Here is a 21,465-nt window from a genome sequence, read left to right as displayed (position 1 = left end):
AAAACTCAAAATCTCTTATATTATGGGACGAAGAGAGTATTATTTTTTATCTTTTAGGTACCGAGTCCTATCTTTTCCTCGTTACCTTTGAAATGAGTGTACCTAACAACATTACAAATGCGGAATCGAAATAAGAAAGGACAACAACTAATAAACGGTGTGACAAATCATCGAGTCCTATCTATCCATCTTTACAGCTAAACTGAATCGAACCAAAGTTGGACGAAACGTCGCTTTATGCCATTGAAGCACTATGATATGACCATGACCACTGTAGATGACCCGTCCTCCTCTTTTCCATCGTTCAACTTGTCCAATTCCCTTGTTTCAATCATACTAGCTCACTGATTTGTTATTTTTCATATGAAGAAAAAGTGAGTTGCAAAGGTAGGAATTTAATCAAATGAATTTGTTTTTAATTCTCTTTTGACCTGTCAAAAAGAAACGCCTTTGCTTCTTTTCAATTCCTCCAGAAATCTTCCATTCCAATTTGCTACCAGCTGACGCTTTGACACAGCAATTAGGCGAAATTCTTGATCTCTCTCTCTCATCCATGGCGGCCAAGCTGACCCAAGAACAGGTGGACGAGTGCCGAGAAATCTTCGACCTGTTCGACAGCGACGAGGACGGTAAGCCGCCACCAAGATTAGTTTCCCCGTCATCCAACCTGCCACTGATCGTCCTCATCATCCGCAGGTCGCATCGCCGCCGGCGAGCTCGTGACGGCGCTGCGGTCGCTGGGCCAGAACGTCGACGAGGCCGAGGCGCGGCGGTTCCTGGCGGACGCCACCGCCAGCGGCGGCGGCGGCGGAGGCGGCGGAGACATCGACTTCGCGGCGTTCCTGTCGGTGGCGGCGCGCAAGATGGGGCGCGGGGCGACGGAGAAGGAGCTCGCGGCGTGCTTGGACGTGTTCGACGACGCGCGGAGCGGGGTGATCCCGGCGGAGCAGCTCCGGCAGGCGATGGTGTCCCACGGCGACCGGCTGACGGAGGAGGAGGCCGACGAGATGGTGCGCAAGGCGGATCCCGCCGGCGAGGGCCGCGTCGAGTACAAGGAGTTCGTCAAGGTGTTGATGAACAACAAATAGCAGTAATACTACTAGCTGTTTTGTTTTGTTTTGTTTTTCTATGCTTAATTTGTTTGCGAAAGATATCCATGTGGTTAATCAACCTTGGTAATGGATGTGAAGAAGTATATGCGATATGATTCAAGCGAATCTTGTTTTGGGTTTGAAATGAGTCCAGAAGAGTGACAGTTTTATGAAACTTTGCGAATTTTGGTGGACTCTGTTTGAAATTTGACATAAACTAGTGATGCACTTTCAACTTATGAATCATGCGCGCGTGGCACAAAAGTGTGACTTTCCTAAAAGTACTTCTACATTACCATTGTTTAATGTTTTATATAGTTGTTCTATATTCCTTATATTTATTAAGTTTGTGATGTACTACCTCCGTACCAAAATGTTGCAATTTTAGGCCCTTTGAATCCATGATTGAAAAAACGGGAGAATAAGAAAAACACAGGATTCTGATAGGAATACAAGTGTAAAACAGATGATTGCAAAACACAAGAATAACTATTTGATTGGACCACAGGAAAAACGCATGAATCAGATGAGAGAGATAGACTCAAGGAAAGTTTTCCAAGAGATTAGAGTGGATGTTAACTTTCCTACGTTTTTCCTCTACAATCGTAGAAATAGGAAAGTTCCCTACGTTTTTCCTTTTCTAGTTCCTACGAATAAAATGTATGAATAGTGTAGGATTTCAATTCCTTTGTTTTCCCTCCATTTTCCCTCCAATTCAAAGGGAGCTAAAGTATGGAATTTGATCCATCCTAAGATTCATTGTCTTGACTCATCTTAGATTGTAACATTTTGCAATGGAGGAAGTATAATAATATTTGATTCATCTCTAACGGAAATAGGGCTTGTTCGGCAGAACTAGCCGCTGCAATTTTTGGCTACAACTACTGCAACAGCCAACCAGTAACTACATGTCTACAGCGGGACAAGCTTATTACAGTGTTGCTACAATGTCCATCTGCCGCAACACTTCAGCTATTCGGCTGTGGCTGTGTTGTACAGCCGAAAAAGTCACAAGTTGGCTTACTACACATGCCCATAGTTTGTAATATATCTAGTCATCCATAAAGAAAATAACCTAAGTGGTTTGTGGGATTTCTGAATTATGGATGACAAAATTTGATGAAAATCACACGATATCCGGATGAAATAGTGAACCTTCTGGGTTGCAAATTGCAATTCGCAAAGTGTTCATTGTTCACGGCAAATGAGAATTCCTGTGGTTATGTATTTTTTAGTTTTGTTCATCGTTCATATCTTGTCTCGACTGTATCTTCCATATATAAATAGTGATTGGCTATGTGTCTTGTGCGTCATTGTTACACATATGGAGATGAAGACAATATTCTTTAGAATAACAGTTCTTTGGCACACGCGCTCTCTCTCCCTCTCTCTACTTCACTGCTGGTCTATCTAGCATTAGTAAAGGGCTTGTAAGAGTTATGGACTTGTGGTTACGTGGGAGCAAACCTAGTTCGAGATCGAGGCATGAACTTACCGATGTCTTTTCAACGGTTCCACGGACTCATCCTTCAGGTCGGATGACTGCTGTGATCTTTAAAAGCCACAGTGCAATGATTCTTCATATTTTGTTCAGATCTCTGCCTATTCTTCTCTTCCACCGGCGACAAGATCGATAGGGATGTGGAAATATATTGGATGTGGTTTTAATTTGGTTTTAATATTCTTTTTAGACATAGTATGTTCTGTACTACCTCTTATTTTACATAATACAAGTCAGATATAAAATGTTCTAGGGTGTTTTTGTCCAAAAAAAAAGAAAATAAAGAAACAAAAACATATGGCCATATGTTATGTGACACACTGACACTGTTGAATTCGGCCCAACCCAAAAAGGTGAGGTGATGGGAAGTGGGGAACCCCGCGCCGCGCGCACGCCACCCGCGTCCTATCCATTCCACGGTTCGTTTCCACCGCGCGCGCCACGGCGAGCTCGCCAACCCAGCCAGCCATGGCGGCGGCCGTGTCCGCGTGCAGCTCGCGGTGCCTCCGCCTGATCCTGGGGCGCCCTCCTCGAGCCCGCCTCGCCTCGGTTGTGGAGGTCGTCGAGAAGAGGAGGAGGGGCGGACTGGTGGCCGTGGCGGCGACGGAGGGGTCGGCGAAGTCGTCGGGGGAGGCGGACGAGCAGGTCCCCTCGTGGGCGCGCCCGGGCTCCGACGAGCCGCCGCCGTGGGCACGCGAGGGCGGCGGCGGCGGGGGCCAGCAGGAGCCCGGCGCCGTCGAGCTCCCCTTCTTCGCCTACCTTCTCGCCTCCGCCATCACCGCCATCGCCGCCGTACGCCTCTCCACCCCTTCAACTCCTCTCCTCCTCCTCCTCCTCCTCTCGAATTCCAAACCCTAACCATGGCGCGCAGATCGGGTCCATCTTCGAGTACGCGAACCAGCGGCCGGTGTTCGGCGTGGTGAGCCCCGACAGCGCCCTGTACGCGCCGCTCCTAGGGTTCTTCGTCTTCACCGGGATACCCACCTCCGTACGCATCCTCTCGTTGCCAATCTCCATTGCGAGGACATGAATCCAAATTTTCCATGGATTTTGATTGCTTGTTTTAAAATTTTTTTGCAGGGATTCTTGTGGTTCAAGGCCGTGCAGACGGCGAACAAGGAGGCGGAGGAGCAGGATCGCCGGGACGGCTTCTCGTGACTGAATCAGCATATGAACATACGCATTTGCAGAGTAATTAAAGTTTGTGAATTACTGCTTGTGATTCGTGGTGTTAATTAAGTTGGTGACGCTGAAGAGGGGAGACGGATCTGCGTATTGACGCAATGAGGAGATGAATTAGCAAGGAAGAAATGGCGATGTTCAATTGTACATCACCGAAGGGAGCTAGCTGTTGAAGTGAAAGTGTAAACTCTGCCTTGTAGTTGAGAAATATTGAGTGTTTCGAGCGAGTATAATTACAGCGAATTATCTGAACACTGAATTATCGCCACGGATTATTTGGTCCATATGCATCTGAGAGAAACTGTTTTCTTAGACCCGCTATTCTAATCTACTTTCTCCATTTCACAATGTAAGTCATTCTAGTATTTCCCACATTCGTATTGATGTTAATGAATCTAGACATATACATCTATCTAGATTCATTACATCTATCTAGATTCATTAACATCAATATGAACGTGGAAAATGCTAGAATAACTTATATTGCGAAACGAAGGAAGTATCTATTAGTACTAAGTTTGTAATTTATACTCCCACCGTCTCAAAATAAATGCAGTTTTGCACTGCTCATGTATAACGTTCGACCGTTCGTCTTATTTAATTTTTTTGTGATTAGTATTTTTATTGTTATTAGATAATAAAATATGAATAATACTTTATGTGTGGCTAATTCTTTTTAACTTGTTCATAAATTTTTCAAATAAGACAGACGGCCAAACATTGGCCACGGATACCCACGAATACACTTATTTTGCAACGGAGGTAGTATACAAGGCAACTGGTTCAAAAAAAAAAAAAAAGTTTGTACAGGCAACACTCTATTCCAAATCCAGCCCAGGAACAAAAAAGCCCAGCCTCACCTCTCCGGCCCAACTGAAGGCCAGCCCACGGCCCGGCCCACCTTCCTGCCTCCGTCGCGTGATCGCGTCGAGTCGAGTCCCGGTTCGAGTCAGACGTGGGCCGCCTCCCTCCTCCCAACTTAAACCGCACCACGACTCGTCTCCTCCTCTCTCTTCTCCCCCAAGCCAAGACGACACACTCCCCCCACCTTCTTGCGCCACAAGCCGAAGCCGCCGGAATCCTCGACGAGACGCCCCGCCGCCGCCGGCGACGCCCCCCCCTCACCCCCCGCAGGCATCGGTAAGCGCCGCCCGCTTCCTCTCCCCCGTGTTAGGCTTGCAGGTCCCCCCGCGTTTCCTCTTCCGTACGTCGAGGGCGCGGCCGGGGGATCTAGGCGGCGGGCGCATTGTCGCCTCGCGCGCGGGCGGCACCGGCACGGCGTTGCGTAGATTGGGGAGCCCGAATACTTGCCGGTATCTTCGTTCCTAGTTAGTTAGCCGAGGCGCGAGGGTTCATGGCGTTGCGGGTGGGATCGAGGCGCTCCGCCGCCGCCTCCGCCTTCTGGTTTGTGGATTGCTGCGCAGCTGTTCCGTACTCATATTGGGTGGATTGCTTGCATTGCTTCCCGCGTGTCTCGGCTCTTAGCGGCCTTGTTTTAGTTTAAATCTTACGATTCGGGGATGACAGGACTAAGGCGCAAATCGATATCTGAATTGGCAGCAAAAAAGCCCCTTCTTGTCAATTTGTAGGATTCGTCCTTGTTTTACTGCCATTAGCAGTTAATCCTCGTTACAAAGTACCGGACAAAGGGATTTGTTAAAAGGTTTGGGCAGTCAGCTCCAGTTGTAAATCAATAACTCAAATCTTCACTTAGGATGTTATGTACTTATGTTATGAGGTTTAGTACACCACTTATCGTGTGATCCAGAGGCCCTTCCGTAACAATAACTTAGTGTATCTGCGGGATGAATTCATTTCACTGAATGTTCCATGGAACAACAGTAATTTAGTGTATCTGCGGGGTGAATTCATGTCACTGAATGTTCCATGGAGCTTATACTACTTATTCTGAAAAAGGTTTCTTCCACGTTTTGTTTTCAGGAGAAATATAATATAAATACAGTTAAGGGGTTGAAGCAACTTCACAATGAGTAGCATAGGGACTGGTTATGATCTTTCCGTCACCACCTTCTCCCCAGATGGCCGTGTCTTCCAGGTTGAGTATGCTGGCAAGGCCGTCGACAACAGCGGGTTCGATTTAGTTTCACCCTCCCCTCTGTTTTATTACCCTTTTTTGGGCTGTTCAACTTTATGCTGAAGTTCTGATGTTTTTTGCAGGACTGTTGTTGGCATCAAATGCAAAGATGGGATTGTCCTTGTAAGTGGTTATTACTGGATTTACTTGTGGTTAAAAGTAGTGTTACTTTGCGAGTTTGCGAGATAACCTTTTGTGGCTTCATTGTTCTGTAGGGTGTGGAGAAGCTGGTAACATCAAAGATGATTTTGAAGGGGTCGAATCGGAGACTCCACTCTGTGCACCGACACTCTGGCTTGGTAATTTGTTTTCCACCTCTTTGTTTCTTCAGATGAGCAACCAATCACAACAAATTATTTAGCTCTGAAATTTCCCAGCAGCTTCCAGCGTAATTTCATTTTTCTGGCAGTAGTTCTTTTTTTTTTCTTTTTGGTATTGTCACTTTCTTTTTGACATTGTCACTTTGTAATAATGGATATATGTGATAAAGCTTGGATTTTGTAAAGTGTTCCTTTTCTTTTCTTTTGTTCTGTTTTGTCATTGTTGTTCAAATTGTTTTGGCTTCTTATGTTCTCATTTTCAGGCTGTTGCTGGTTTAGCTGCGGATGGTAGGCAGATAGTCTCTAGGGCAAAGTCAGAGGCAGCCAGTTATGAAAAGTGAGAATTCTTGAATTTTTCCCCATAGCTACATTCTTTTAGGTGTTCTGCCTAACGCTGTACTGCACCAGGGTGTATGGAGAACCCATGCCTGTAAAGGAATTGGCTGATCGTGTAGCTAGCTATGTACATTTATGTACCCTCTACTGGTGGCTCAGGTAAGACGGTCAACATTTTTCTTCAATACAATCCCTGGTTAAGATGTTTGATGCAATTTATACTCCTCTTGTGTCAGGCCTTTTGGCTGTGGAGTTATTCTTGGAGGTTATGATAGGGATGGGCCACAACTCTACATGATCGAACCTTCGGGGCTCTCCTATGTAAATTTTTTACCCTAATACACTGTAGCACTTCTATCATACCTTTATTTGTTACAACTGAAGGACCAACTTGACCATTTTATGGTAGTGGCTGGGCTCATCCACTCATGTAATGAACATATTTGCACTTTTATGATAGATACCGTATTTCTTGCTTAGTATCATGTGCATTATTTCTTTGGGAAGCACTCTTTAATGTGGAAGAATGACTTTCTGAATCGAATTTGACAGAAATACTTCGGTGCTGCCCTGGGGAAAGGAAGACAGGCTGCAAAAACGTAAGCTATTAGGGTTTTGATACTTCCTCTGTTTCACAATGTAAATCATTCTTGCATTTCCCACATTCATATTAATGCTAATGAATCTAGATAGATATATATGTCTAGATTCATTAGCATCAATATGAATGTGGGAAATGCTAGAATGACTTACATTGTGAAACGGAGGGAGTACTATTTATTGTATGATTTCTGCATTAGTGCCCAACTTCTTTTTTGTTGCATATTACTAGGACGCAAATAGTGGTGGCTTATTCATCACTTGTTAAATTTGATGATCCATAATTATCTTTAGAACTTAGCATATTCTTTTGTATTTTTACTATATACATCAAGTTATCTCTTCACATCTTGCATATATAGTAGTCCTTAAGTAGTATTCCATCTTCAATGGTGGAAGATGTTGATCTAATCTTTGTTTCTTATATGCTTATTTTGGCATTAGCACTTCTAGAAAATGCCTTAGTTCAACCTATTTTATGAGTTTTAATCTGCAGTTCTTGCACTTCTGTCACCTTTTTGATATATTAACTAGACAATAGCCTCATTAATATATCACAGATATTCTAGAATTGGTGTTGGTTGTTGAATGACTGCCAAGGGAAAACTGACCCAAACTCTAGATTATAATTTGATGAACCATATATTAGCTTTTTCGTAGTTTTAATGCTTATCAAGGAATGGGTTGGCAATCATCAGATGTGTTTATGATGGTTCAAGAAAAGATGATTCAGCTTTTGAATATGTTGGCTGTCTATTTGTCATGACTCATGAACAATGGTTTGTAATTCTGATACATCTATTAAATGTTGTACAGGGAGATAGAGAAACTGAATCTTTCTGAGCTTACATGCAGAGAAGGCATTGTTGAGGTTGCAAAAATGTATGTCCTGAACCTTTTACTATAATCTGCAAATTCCCTCTTAGAGCTCACAAGTGAAAGTTTGTTTCATACTGTCATGGATGCCTTAAAATTTGCTATGCACTTATTTGTCGACTACCAGCAGCTAATGCAATTTTCCCCTCTAGAACAAATAAAAATCTATTGGATGATTTAAGTACAGAAGGTACTTTGTTCACATGAATAATCACTGTACCATGATCTATGAGCACCAGTTTTGGTTGCATTGCACTACAGATTGACAATAATATGTAGCTTTGAGATTTTTTTCTGAGCATAAATTGTTGTGCTATAGATTTGTCTTGTCAGTGGGACTGTTGGTACTCATGACTCATGAGTCATGCATGACTCATAATAGACCATCTACCATGTGAACAAATCAGAAAAACGTAAATAACTTCTACAAGGAAATGTTGACCAAGCTAATGAAGATCTGCATTCTTTTTCTCGCCTGTGACCTTTCTTTGTACCAATGCAGAATCTATGGAGTGCATGACGAAGCTAAAGACAAAGACTTTGAACTGGAGCTGAGCTGGGTATGCGATGAATCAAAGCGCCAGCATGAGAAGGTATATACAAGGGACAAACATGCCTTCTCCCTTGATAAATAGAACCTCCCTTATCATGTGAAATATGAACTCTGTTACCGGGCTGTCAATACAGGTTCCAGACGACCTCGTGGAGCAGGCGAAGGCAGCCGCCCAGGCAGCGCTCGAGGAGATGGACGCAGACTAGAAACCGCCGATCATGATGCTCTAGAATCATATCTCCATTACTCGATGCTAGACCGATCGATCATCTATAACCATATCACTACATTGTGTAACAGACTTGAGGCAGCTCGTCAGTTTCATTTCAACGTAGAACCACCTCAAGAAAAGAATGTTGTACTATGCAGCTCGATCGCTGTCACATATTGTTTGCTCCTGATTTATGACGAACCACACTCCTAGCTGTTTGCTCAACCTTTATACTTGATATAGATAGTTATATACTGCCCCCGTTCTCAAATAATCTGTGAGCGTTGATCATTACCGTCTCATCTTTGATAACCAATTTATATTTTAGTGGTTAAATTACGATGAATGAAAGTGAACTATAATTCTTAGATGGTTGGATCATGAGAAACGAAAATCCTATGATTATACTTAGTATTTAGGACACAGCACAGGTGACAAGTACTTTAAGAAATAGATAGCACAGGTGACAAGTACTTTAGGAAATAGATGTAGGCACGCGTGGTCGTGTTATCAATGGGATTTCAGTGAGACAAAATGTTTGTCGCTCCTGTTATGTAATCAGAAAAAAATAGATGGAACACTACACGAAGTGTGAGAATACTTTTTTTTTCTTAACGAAACGGCATAAGACAATTTTATTGTGTAAAGTAGTAGTAAAAGTGTTTACAAGGAATAAAAAAATAAAAATAAATATACAAGTGTTTTAAGGGATCTAGGATAACATTTCCGGGAAGTCTTTTCGCTCCTGCTCGTGTCCAGGTTCTCTTATTCCTTAATCTTAGCGACAAGAAGCTCGCAGTGATGAAAGATTTGTTGGTTTTCTCTCTTTCTTTCCAAATCTATTCCTTAATCTTAGCGACAAGAAGCAAGCTCGCTGTGATGAAAGATTTGTTGTTTCTTTCTTTCTTTCCAAATCTTGCGGGACGTTGAGGATGTCATGTGTGCTGTGTCACTGTGTGCGCTGCACGCTGGCACGGCCACCTCAGGTGCACACCGTATGCATGTTTTCGCTGTAACTCGCGCGCGTGTGGCGTGGTCCACGTCCTTTTCCCCCCAAAGACATCGGCTCTCGGCCCCTTTTGCGGCCCAACCCCGAGCCCGCATCCATCCCGTGGCTGGCTCACCTCCCACCGCTCCACGCGGGACAGACAGGCAGACACTCGTCACCGCCACCTAAGCCCAACCCTAGTCACTCTCTCACCTCTCGGCACGGTCGCACTCGCACCCGCACCCCCACCCCCACCCCGCGACGCCGACGACTCCCCTCCCCTCTTCCCCTTCCCCTTCCTCCCAGATCGCGCGCTTGTCTGTCGGGGAGAGTAGAAGCGGGGACGTTGGGGGGCGCGGAGGCGGAGGACGATGGCGCTGCTCTAGGGTTTCCACCACCTCTCCACTCGCCCCGCCGGGTGCTTCCGTCCGTTCCTCCGTTGGGGCTCCTTTGCTCAGGTAGGTAGGGTTTCCTCTCGCTCTCCCGTTGGACGTGCGTGCGTGCGTGTGGGTGATTCTCCCCCCGATTCGGGCGATTTTTTTTTCTTTTCGTTGGTCAACGGCCCGCGTGCCGTTGCGAGTGCGGCCTCGCAGAATCTCGGCCTTCGTGTGTGATTTAGGGAGGGGGGTTCCAATTCCTAGGGTTTCTTCAATAGTAATTTTTTTGGGTTTGGCGTGTTGGGTTCGAATCATGGTGGTTTAGTTTGGTGTTGGGGGGCTCCAATCCTAGGGTTTGTCCATCAGTTCATTTCGTATTTTAGTTAATTGTGTTGTCGAATCGTGCTGTAGTTTGGGTTTGTTCGAGGTTATCTGTTCCGCGGTAGGGGGGGGGGGGGGTTACTCGCCTATAATCCCAACTTGATGTTTAAGCATCAGGCTTAATGTCAAAATAAGGCTGCTATGAGTTGGGAATGCTTGAAAAGGTAGCCTTTTTTCAACACCAAAAGGTAGCACTTTACAATACCATTGATGCATGATCCTGGATGCGTGTTAGATCGGTTGCTTTACCGCGAACATTTGTGAGGTGAGTATTTCTGGTGGAGAGCTGCATCAAAATGCTGCCTGCCCGTTTCTGACACTCCGGTAGGTGTCTGAACTTCCCTGGTCTGCCTGCCCTCCTTGTTGTCTGTTGCAATGGGTGAAACGAGCAGGATGACTTTGGATGGCGGCATGCATGCATGATAGAGCAAACGACAACTAGGGGTTTATCTTCCCTCTTATGTATTGATCAATCTGGTTTTGGCATAATTGTCTCAGTACTGACCTTATAGTGGATAACGGTAAGTTGTAAATATAGTTGAAACCGCTATACGAATTCAGGCAACTTTGACGTGAAATGTGGATTCAAGTCAAGTTTGCTACTCCCTCCATTGAATTACTTGTCATCTTGGGCCAAACACACAGGCTAGGGTGATGTTCAATTGTGTTACTTGAGACTGTCTTACCCCTAATTAATATACTTTATTTCTACTGAGCTGTCCACATTACTATGCTAGTCCAGCTTGTTCAATTTCATCACAAGTAGACATGGTGCGTGGCTGAACAGGATTGTGCTAGTGGTCGTGTTACAGCCAAGCCAAGCTCTAGACGAAATATGCTAGTGGTTAGAAATAAATGAGTTCATTGGAGCAATATACCTACTACTTTTATTAGGGGTAATTTGGGAACATAATACCTACAAAACATAAAAAGCTATTCAAAAACAAAACCAATACCCTAAAACATCATCTAAATAAGGATGGAGGGGGGTACATCTCATGCTTGGCACCCAAGAAACTTGATACTCCCTCTGTTCCATATTATAAATCGCTTTGACTTTTTTCATAATCAAACTTCTTTACATCTGACCAAGTTTATAGGAAAATGTAGCAGCATCTACAACACCAAATTAGTTTATTAAATGTAACATTGAATATATTTTGATAATATGTTTGCTTTTGTGTTGGAAATGTTGCTATATTTTTCTACAAACTTGGTCAAACTTTAAAAAAGTTTGACAAAGGAAAAAGTCAAAGCGACTTATAATATGAAATGGAAGGAGTATTTAATACTCCCTCCATCTACTTTTGATAGTCATATTTCATCTTGGCACACAGACCAAGGATAAGTAATTCTACTTATCATCTATTTAAACATGCTACTAGTCATTCCTCGTAAACAAGCGATTCATTAATATTTACATTTTTTGATACCCATGCAGCCCAATCTTGTGTGGAAGAATGGAGAGTCATGCATTAAATCCGAGAAAGTTATTAAGATGATAGGTTGTTGGATAAATTTTTCAGATTTGGAAATATGACTATCAAAAGTAGATGGAGGGAGTAATTTTGTGGGAGAAATAGTTTTTTTTTTTTTTTAGTCTGACTATATGATTTGGATGTACATCACTGCCAATTAATAAGATGGTACCATATGCATATGTTCTATCTGGTACCAGTGAAACTTTTTTAATGCTTGAGGAAATGTTTCATCTCAACATGGGGGAAGGTCCGATCTTTTGAGTTGCATGCACTAGCTAGTTGAACTAAAAGCTTAATCTGATGGAGTAGGGCACCAGGCAATTTACTCTTTACTTCAACACTCCCCCTCATGTCTAGATTCGAAATCAAGACCTTTGGCCTTGATACCATGCTATGAATTGCGCTTGTATTCATTACAGCCCAATGGTGCAGTATATATAAATATGGTGTATACACAATAAAACCCCTAATCCCCCCATACAAAGAGGAAAACACAAGTACTAATTATGTTAAATACAATCCAGGTGCCATAGACAATGGGGAATGACAGTCCAATTTAGCTCTTGGGTAGGTGTATGCTATTTTTGATTTATGTTGTTTGTGAAAAGAGTAAAAAAAAAAAACAGTTTCATATTAGATCCCTCTCTGTGCTTAATGTTTTACCAAGCCTTGCTTTCTCCAAGTTTTCTTCTATCAAGTACACACTAAGATTCTTCTTTCTTGTGCAGGATTTTTGATACATTTGAGATGGATAGGGCGTCGAATTTCATACCTGGTCCTTATCAAGAACTCGTGGATGCCAAACCAATTAGATCGTTAGCTCCTATGTTCCCTGCACCCTTGGGAATCAATGTCAACCAGTCAAGCACCCCGCCTTTGGTATGTGTCACTCCGGTTGGCCAATTTCCTGTCGGTTTTGGTTCTGGAATCCTTCCTACCTTTGGTTCAACTACTGCCTTCACTACCACAGCAAATGGGGTTTCTTATACAGGCTACACCAATAATGGAGCTATTGATGCCACTCCTATCTCGGCATATAAGACCAGACCAGGCATTGTATCACTTGATGGCGATGAACCTTACTCAGGTTCAGCATCTGGACGGAAGTCCAAGAGATCATCTGGTTCAGCTGCTGATGGTTCAAATGGAGTTAAGTTCAAGCGCCCTAAGCCAGTTTACAAGAATTTTGTTGCTGGCAAGGAGCTTGCCTTTTTACCACCTTCATCCAGTGATCCCAGGGAGGTTGTGGAAGCAGTCCACATGACCTTTGAAGCACTTAGGCGTAGACATCTGCAACTGGATGAAATACAAGAGACTAGCAAACGGGCTGACCTGAAGGCTGGCGCCATCATGATGGCAAGCAATATCAGGGCTAATGTGGGAAAAAGGGTAGGACTTGTTCCTGGAGTTGAAATAGGGGATATTTTCTATTTCCGGATGGAGCTATGTATCATCGGGTTGCATGCTCCTAGTATGGGTGGCATTGATTATATGAGTGCTAAATTTGGAAGCGATGAGGATTCTGTGGCAATATGTATTGTTGCAGCAGGTGGCTATGAGAATGTGGATGATGACACAGATACACTGGTGTACAGTGGTTCAGGTGGCAATAGTAGGAACAGTGAGGAGAGGCATGATCAAAAGCTTGAGAGAGGTAACCTTGCTCTGGAGAGGAGCCTGCATAGGAAGAACGAGATCAGGGTTGTGCGGGGCTTCAGGGATCCATTTTGCCTGACTGGAAAAATCTACATATATGATGGCCTCTATAAGATTCAGGAGTCCTGGAAGGAGAGAACAAAGTCTGGTATCAATTGCTTCAAGTACAAACTGCTGCGTGAGCCTGGACAGCCTGATGGAGCTGCATTGTGGAAGATGACTCAAGGATGGATAGACAATCCAGCAAGCAGAGGCAGGGTTATATTACCTGATCTATCATCTGCGGCTGAAGCTCTCCCAGTTTGCCTTGTCAATGAGGTAGACCATGAGAAAGGACCTGGGCATTTCACCTATGCCAGTCAAGTCAAATACTTGAGGCCCCTCAGTTCTATGAAACCCTTACAGGGTTGCGGATGCCAGAGTGTTTGCCTGCCTGGTGATCCCAACTGTGCTTGTGGACAACATAACGGAGGTGACTTACCTTACAGCTCATCAGGACTTTTGGCGTGCCGCAAGCCAATAATTTATGAATGCGGTGATGCTTGCCATTGTACTACGAATTGCCGGAACAGAGTGACCCAAAAAGGGGTCAGATTTCACTTTGAGGTCTTCCGGACTGCAAATCGAGGCTGGGGTCTTCGCTGCTGGGATCCCATTCGTGCTGGTGCATTTATCTGTGAGTATACTGGTGAGGTCATTGATGAGCTCAAAGTTAATCTGGATGACAGTGAAGATGATTACATTTTTCAGACTGTATGTCCTGGTGAGAAGACATTAAAATTCAACTTTGGTCCTGAATTGATTGGTGAGGAGAGTACATATGTATCAGCTGATGAATTTGAGCCACTGCCCATCAAGATTAGTGCAAAAAAGATGGGAAATGTCTCACGTTTCATGAACCATAGTTGTTCCCCGAATGTTTTCTGGCAGCCAGTTCAGCATGACCATGGAGATGACAGCCACCCACATATCATGTTCTTCGCACTGAAGCACATTCCTCCCATGACAGAACTGACTTTTGACTATGGTGTTGCTGGATCTGAGTCTTCAGGTTCTCGTAGAACTAAGAACTGCTTTTGTGGATCATCAAACTGCCGGGGAGTATTTTAATTGATGGATGTATCTTCATTGTGTTGGATCAACACACAAACCTATTTGCCAGGTAAATTCCTTTGACAAAATTGGTTCTCTTTATATTGCCAAACTGCACTGTTTACTTAGGTGAAATGGTGAATACTTACTACTTATGTGATGCACTACACTTTATTGTTTTATATCATATAATTGTGCATCTACGTCTCCTACAATATACACTCCTTTTGTAATGCACTTCTGGACCGCAAATGTTGTGGGATGACAAGGTTAAGTGCAGTACTTCTGTGTTTGAGAGAAGAGGGAAAGAGAAGATTGAGAAGATACGCAAAACGAGATGAGCTTTTAGTACATAATTAATTAATAAGTATTACTCCCTCCGTTTCACAATGTAAGTCATTCTAGCATTTCCCACATTCATATAGATGTTAATGAATTTATATAGATATACATGTCTAGATTCATTAACATCAATATGAATGTAGGAAATGCTAGAATGACTTACATTGTGAAACGGAGGAAGTAATTATTTTAAACTTGAAAAAATGATTAATATAATCTTTAAAGTAACTTTTCTATAAAAAGTTTTTGTAAAAAATGCATCGTTTAGCAATTCAGGAAGCATGCGTGCGAAAAACGAGTCTCTTTTCTTCTCTTTGTGCACCTCTCAGACGCAGCGGAAAGAAGGGGCAAATATGTTCGTCTCCTAGCGCAATAATGCAGTGGATAACAATGCCAGAAAGGCTTCACTTTCTGCATACAAAGTAGTGCACATATGCTATTTGAATCTACCTCGGAGCATCACATACTTTTGTCTCTTCTATTTGTGTTTTTCAGATATCTGCTTGATATATTATTTGTGTTGTTACATCTGCAGAACTTCCTGCCTGTACCCCCAGATTCGAGCTCTGGTATTATTCCCTGAGAATGACGATGGGTTTCAACATGAACTGTGAAGAGACAGTAAATTACCGTCGATTTGAACTGCATAGACAGTTAAATTATGGTTAAACTCTGTTGTGTTGATGCCGCACTTGGTAACTTGGTGGCCTCTGTACACCACCTTTTGTTCCATATTTTGTGGGGGCATGTATTTGATATTATTGCTGCAAATCGTCTGTAATCCATCTGCACCCATCCTTTGTAGGCTAGCGTCAGTTTTAACTGGAACTCTAGCAATTAGTTGTGACCTGTCAGATGCAGTCATGTACAATGTGCCGGTTTAGGATCACCTTGCATTTTCGCTCTACTTCATTTCTTCCTTGGCTGTAGCTTTGCTGTGTGCGTTGATCTATGGCTGGCTTGTTTGGATGGATGGGATCACCTTGCATTTTCGCTCTACTTCATTTCTTCCTTGGCTATAGCTTTGCTGTGTGCGTTGATCTATGGCTGGCTTGTTTGGATGGATGGATTTTAGATTCATTCTCTGGTAGATGTAGATTATGGATTCAAATCTATTCTGGTAAAGCGATGAGTATTTACTTTGCGTCAGGAATACAGCAACTAGAATTTAAAATATGTTGGATTTTGCAGTGAAGAAACAAGGCAAATCGTTCTACGTATTACACTTTTATCCTTGATATGAAAACAAGCCTTTAAACCGCTAATAATATAAACGATATATTAAAAGTGCAACAAATTAAATTCTTACACAAACTATATATGTAAATAGTGCATTTATCCTATGGTGATATACACTTTGTATACGATACCTTCATCCTAGTATGATCCGCTAAACATCAAATCGAATGCAACAAATAAAAGGTGTAAGTCATAAAAAGAGTCAAGATGTGACGTATCTCAGTGAATCTGGACATAATGATTTGTTGTATTAGGAGTACTCCCCAGTCAAATCTCGGTTGGTACGATTATACGAACAGAGAGTACGGCTTCCGGTTCAGGTGGGCATCCGAGGCTCCGAAGCCGTCTGATTCGCTAGGTCAAGAGGAGAGAAACGGACGGCCTGGATTAAAAATAAAATTCGTTCCTTTCTTTACTTAAAAAAAAAAGAAAAATCATTTGGACTGAGATAGACTTGGAATGGAACCACCGCTCAGCCGACGCGACGTTGCCGCACATATACTCGTGCTCGCGCTCACGCCACCGCCCCCGAAACTCCCCGCTCCGCCATTGCCGGGGGAGGCGATCTCCCATCTCCATCTCCCATCTCGCCTCAGCGAACTCCCCTTCACATCGCGTCTCTTCCGTCGCAGAGAGTGGCGGCCGGTGACCATTTCCGGTGGGAGGGCGGAGGTTTTGTCCCGGCTCCGGCGACACTCGACACTCGACAGCCCACCGCTCCGTCACCTGCGTTTTTGGTCAGGTAAAAAATGGACCGGTGGCGTTGCTTATTCTTTTCTTGGGGGGTCATGTTTAGTGGTTTGATCGGTGAATTGTTGGGAATAGTCCTAAGAGATTTTAGTGGATCTGTTTCTTGCGTGATATGTTGTGTAATCTACTAATCTGTGCTCGTTTCAATCTACTTCACTGAAATTACCAATCTCAGTTGAGATTGGAACTGTGAGTGCATCTCATTATTTTTTTTATAGAGTAAAATGCATGGAGGATCATCTAACTTATTTAGGTGTATCATATAGGTCACTTTTCTTTCAAAATCAAAATGCACATGTAGGTCACTAATGTGAGTTAAGTGAGTTATTGACACAATTAACTATAAATATGAGCATAGCCACATATGATTGAAAATTTGCTTCTGCACATAAATAACCCCATACTTAATTAATTTAATCGAATCATTTCACTTATGGCTGTTTTGACGAATAATCTCCATAATGCAGAAAAACCCTCTATATTGTGATTTTGTTTAAGTCCTACCGTACATCATTAGCCAATCCCGGAATTAGCGCACAACGTGTTAGCAACAAGCAATCTTCATGGCTACGATACCTGTATAAATAGTACATATAGCTTCCAGGAATTGATCGATGTGAGTTGATATATATTGTGAATTCCGTGTATTGGCAAGGGGTAGTGTTAGGAGAAGGGAAATAAAACAGGGTTTTTTTTTTTTGCACATATCTAGAAGCAAATTTTCAATCCTAGATGGCATGTCATGTGTAAAAAAGTGTGATCATTTGGATAGTTAAATGAGCTAATGACTTACTTAACTCATACTTCCTCCGTTTCACAATGTAAATTATTCTAGCATTTTCCACATTTATATTGATGTTAATGAATCTAGATAGATATATATGTTTAGATTCATTAACATCAATATGAATGTGGGAAATGCTAGAATGACTTACATTGTGAAACGGAGGAAGTATTAGTGACTTAATGTGCATTTTGAAAGTAGAGTGACCTACACGACACATCTGAACAAGTTATATGACCGTCCATGCATTTTACTCTTTTTTATAAGTAGGCGTCACTCCATTTCTTGATTTTAGAAATTAAGTGTTGTATCCGTTTTTTTTATACCTTGCGATTTTTGTAAAAGTTTTATATGGGTATAAATTTGTTAATCTCTGCTAGCCGTGGCCATTGACCTAACATTTTCATGTACACATATTTCTGTTTTATTTTTGATAGTTCAACTCGTGTTTGTGACAGGATGCACGAGAGCGACAGCGATCCTGATTCTGACAGGACACACTGGTATATGAGCAATAGCGATGACGAGTCATTTGTTGATAAAGATAAAGATTGCAGAAGGAGCACCGTAGCCCCGCTGTTGAAGAAAGGTCCATGGACATCTTGGGAGGACTCCATCTTAGAGAAGTACATCAAGAAGCATGGTGAAAGGAATTGGAAGCTTGTGCAGAAGAACACTGGCCTCTTGAGGTGTGGCAAGAGTTGCCGTCTCCGGTGGATGAACCATCTAAGGCCTAACCTAAAGAAGGGGGCTTTCAGCAAGGAAGAAGAGAATAAAATTATTAATCTTCATTGTAAAATGGGGAATAAGTGGTCTCGGATGGCTGCTGATGTAAGTTCACCTTGTAGTTCATTTTTTTTTCTTTTGCTCTCAAAATATATATCTCTTGAAACCATTTATAAAAGTGTTGTTCTTTAATAGTTTTTGCATCACAAGTATGTTTGGTGGCCTTTACATGGAGGGGAGGTACGGGGATATTAATATTTGTAGTTCATCCATTGGTAAAGTTATTCAATTTAAAGTTGGGTAGTTTTTTTTTTCCAGTTGCATTACAAATATGTTTTGCAACCTTTACATGGAGGTATGGGTATTATTAATATTTGTAGTTCAAATGTTGGTGAAGTTATTTTCTTCAACTAAACAAATGTTATCCATTTCATTTATTTCAATTAATATTTGGTAGTTTTTGCATTACAAGTTTATCCTAAAATATGATTATCATCACAAATCAGATCAACCCTAATCAGCAGATATAAATATTGTCAAAGTCCCATCCTTGAAATTATCTTAGAAATGTAGCCTATTTTTGCTTGTATGGCTTAGGGGTTGCTATTTAAAGTAAACTGCTAGTATCTTTTCATTGCACTTGCAATCATTGGCCTGGTTTAGTTCTACTGAAAATAAGGAGCCGTGGGACAAGCTAAAAGTTAAAGTGAAACTTGGGGTCTAGCTTTATGCATATAACTATCTTAGTTGTTGTTTTAGAACATTGTTACTGTTATATGCATTGTTCTATCTATTATCATTGTTATTAACTTGACCACATGTTCTCAGTTGCCAGGGCGTACTGATAATGAAATAAAGAACTACTGGAACACTCGAATAAAGAAATGCAAGAACAATCGTTCGCCTTTGTATCCTGCTAATGTATGCAACGATGCTTTGAATGAAGATCAACATGAGTCTGCTGACCCCAATGTTAGGGAGAAGTTGACCAATAATCAGCTAGAAGATACTACTAGTATGTATTCTGCACCCCAGTTTTCAGATGCTTCCATCAGTAATATACTTGATAGGAGACTTGCATCAAAAGATTATGACTCCATAGAAGATCAAAGAAACCAAATAGAAGTTGCAGCAAAATATGAGATTCCACTTCCTGTGTTGAAAACAACAAACAATGACATATTTCCATCAGGTGAGCTATCCCCTAAACCACTCTACACATAAGCTTTTGGTATTGACTTCGTATCACTTTGTGACTAACTCTAATGATAAGACCATGCCATCTTTTGCAGCCTCTATCTTTGCCAACCATGGTATTTCAAATGGCAATCTCTCTGCTTTGTCCACAACTAATGCTTTGCAGATGGAGCTCCCTTTAATCCAATTTGATCCAAACAACCAGTTCGTTTACTCAAGGGCTTATGCGACGCACCTAACAAACTTTGCTTTATTAAATGATCAATCAGAAGAATTACTAAATGATACTGATGTATTGAACTATGTGGTGATGAAAGAAGAGCTTTCTGGAGGGAGTTTGAGTCCCACTATTAATATGCCATGTGAAGGTATGGCAGATTCTTCAGAACTCCCTTTATGCAAGGGATATCGGGAACAAGATCTTGATTTTTACACACACAATAGTCCAGTATCGTCGGAAGAGCTTCATAACTTTGAACTTTCTTTCGGTTCGTATAGTTTACTTATTTCATCTTTTACTTATATAGTAATTTAGCTGTTGATTTGTTGATATCTTTTTGAAGCACATAACTCCATGGCTGCCTCCAATGAGCTGGTAGTGCCACGATATGAAGGAGATGCTCCACCTCTTCAAGATGATTTCACATCATATTTCTATTTGAATGATACTAATCTATCCATATTCGAAGACACAAATGAATTGTTTTTGGAAAACAAGTTGGATACTAAAGGTGAACTTGTGATGGCATGTTATGTTTCATAGAACTTGCTTATGGTTGAAATCATCCTTTTTCTAAAAATATTTGTTCTTGCAATTCCAGGTAACTGACGCCAGATTGTCATGAGTTGCTGCTCTCTTGGACAAACTCATCATGAAACCAAGAATTTTATTCCATGAAGCTCGTGAATGAGCCAGTCGTTGCTATCTCTCTTATTAGGATTTCCAGTTTGGATATTGCCGTACTCCTTTACTTTTCTTCATGTCGAAATTACCATGCGTGCTACGTTGAATTTCATCTGCTATTGTGTGTGTTAAACTGTCGAATTCAAAAGATTTTGCTGCAACACGTTGCAATGTTGTGCCATTGAATGCAGAAACCGTTCTGTTTCATGTTGCGTATAATGTTGATTTGGTTGCATTTGCATATGGTTGGTGTTTCTCTGACGGCTTGCCTCGTTTGACATATTGTCAGATGTTTAATTAAGTTTTAATTATTTTAAAATTGAAACATAAATTTATATTTAAAGTAACTTTTATATATACAAAATTATCATTAAAAAATTGTATCGTTTAACTGTTTAAGAAACAGAGTTAACTGATGAAACCTACTTCCTCCGTTCCACATTAAGTTCACCTGTAGCTCTTTCCATTTGTCTCAAAATAAGTTCATTTTTAAAGCAATCATTGCATCGGAATTTGTAAAATTAGAGAATAATTATATTACGAGTAGATAAAATGAGAAATAATTATATTGGGATTTGATAAAGGAAGATTGTTATAGACTTATAGTTCTTTTTCCTTTGTATTGGTATCTATAAAATAGATGCTAAATAGATTTATTTTGAGGAGGTAGTGGCATCACTGTCTCGCCGGAGTCATCGTGGCTTTGAAAACGTCACTAGCCTTGACGTGGTCGCGGACTCGCTGAAACTCTGTGAAAGCGAATCGACCAGACGAACCAACTCC

The 21,465-nt window shown here is 41.9% G+C and overlaps 5 protein-coding genes across 9 annotated transcripts; all 5 read left to right on the top strand.

Annotated features, from left to right (window-relative positions):
• Nucleotides 1-109: 109 nt before the first annotated feature.
• LOC127772732 (probable calcium-binding protein CML9) lies at nt 110-1,326 on the top strand. 4 transcript variants are annotated; one of them, XM_052298693.1, is made up of 3 exons: nt 110-387; nt 525-629; nt 697-1,326. In XM_052298693.1, exons 2-3 carry the CDS (start codon nt 554-556, stop codon nt 1,086-1,088), a joined length of 468 nt encoding a protein of 155 aa, XP_052154653.1. In that variant the 5' UTR covers nt 110-387; nt 525-553; the 3' UTR covers nt 1,089-1,326. The 4 variants fall into 4 exon arrangements, with proteins under 4 accessions (XP_052154653.1, XP_052154652.1, XP_052154650.1 ...); XM_052298692.1 differs by having other exon boundaries at nt 111-387; nt 474-629; XM_052298691.1 differs by having other exon boundaries at nt 113-387; nt 518-629.
• A 1,628-nt stretch (nt 1,327-2,954) lies between these two features.
• LOC127772731 (uncharacterized) lies at nt 2,955-4,086 on the top strand. Its single transcript, XM_052298689.1, has 3 exons — nt 2,955-3,384; nt 3,464-3,580; nt 3,673-4,086. Exons 1-3 carry the CDS (start codon nt 3,061-3,063, stop codon nt 3,748-3,750), a joined length of 519 nt encoding a protein of 172 aa, XP_052154649.1. The 5' UTR covers nt 2,955-3,060; the 3' UTR covers nt 3,751-4,086.
• Nucleotides 4,087-4,779: 693 nt separating this feature from the next.
• On the top strand, nt 4,780-8,990 carry LOC127772730 (proteasome subunit alpha type-3-like). The gene is made up of 11 exons (XM_052298688.1): nt 4,780-4,914; nt 5,716-5,865; nt 5,953-5,992; nt 6,085-6,168; nt 6,453-6,526; nt 6,598-6,684; nt 6,762-6,846; nt 7,078-7,124; nt 7,942-8,007; nt 8,504-8,594; nt 8,689-8,990. Exons 2-11 carry the CDS (start codon nt 5,762-5,764, stop codon nt 8,758-8,760), a joined length of 750 nt encoding a protein of 249 aa, XP_052154648.1. The 5' UTR covers nt 4,780-4,914; nt 5,716-5,761; the 3' UTR covers nt 8,761-8,990.
• Nucleotides 8,991-9,989: 999 nt separating this feature from the next.
• LOC127773541 (histone-lysine N-methyltransferase, H3 lysine-9 specific SUVH1-like) lies at nt 9,990-16,099 on the top strand. 2 transcript variants are annotated; one of them, XM_052299643.1, is made up of 3 exons: nt 9,990-10,215; nt 12,721-14,810; nt 15,618-16,099. In XM_052299643.1, the coding sequence occupies exon 2, from the start codon at nt 12,740-12,742 to the stop codon at nt 14,756-14,758; it is 2,019 nt and encodes a 672-aa protein (XP_052155603.1). In that variant the 5' UTR covers nt 9,990-10,215; nt 12,721-12,739; the 3' UTR covers nt 14,759-14,810; nt 15,618-16,099. The 2 variants fall into 2 exon arrangements, with proteins under 2 accessions (XP_052155603.1, XP_052155602.1); XM_052299642.1 differs by having other exon boundaries at nt 9,991-10,211.
• Nucleotides 16,100-16,807: 708 nt separating this feature from the next.
• On the top strand, nt 16,808-20,692 carry LOC127773922 (transcription factor GAMYB-like). The gene is made up of 6 exons (XM_052300163.1): nt 16,808-17,063; nt 18,314-18,686; nt 19,410-19,773; nt 19,874-20,266; nt 20,342-20,509; nt 20,600-20,692. Exons 2-6 carry the CDS (start codon nt 18,315-18,317, stop codon nt 20,605-20,607), a joined length of 1,305 nt encoding a protein of 434 aa, XP_052156123.1. The 5' UTR covers nt 16,808-17,063; nt 18,314; the 3' UTR covers nt 20,608-20,692.
• The last annotated feature ends 773 nt before the right edge of the window (nt 20,693-21,465 follow it).

This window comes from Oryza glaberrima, chromosome 5 (assembly GCF_000147395.1).
Source record: "Oryza glaberrima chromosome 5, OglaRS2, whole genome shotgun sequence".
Taxonomy (NCBI): domain Eukaryota; kingdom Viridiplantae; phylum Streptophyta; class Magnoliopsida; order Poales; family Poaceae; genus Oryza; species Oryza glaberrima.
This window is presented reverse-complemented; position numbering and strand designations above follow the sequence as displayed.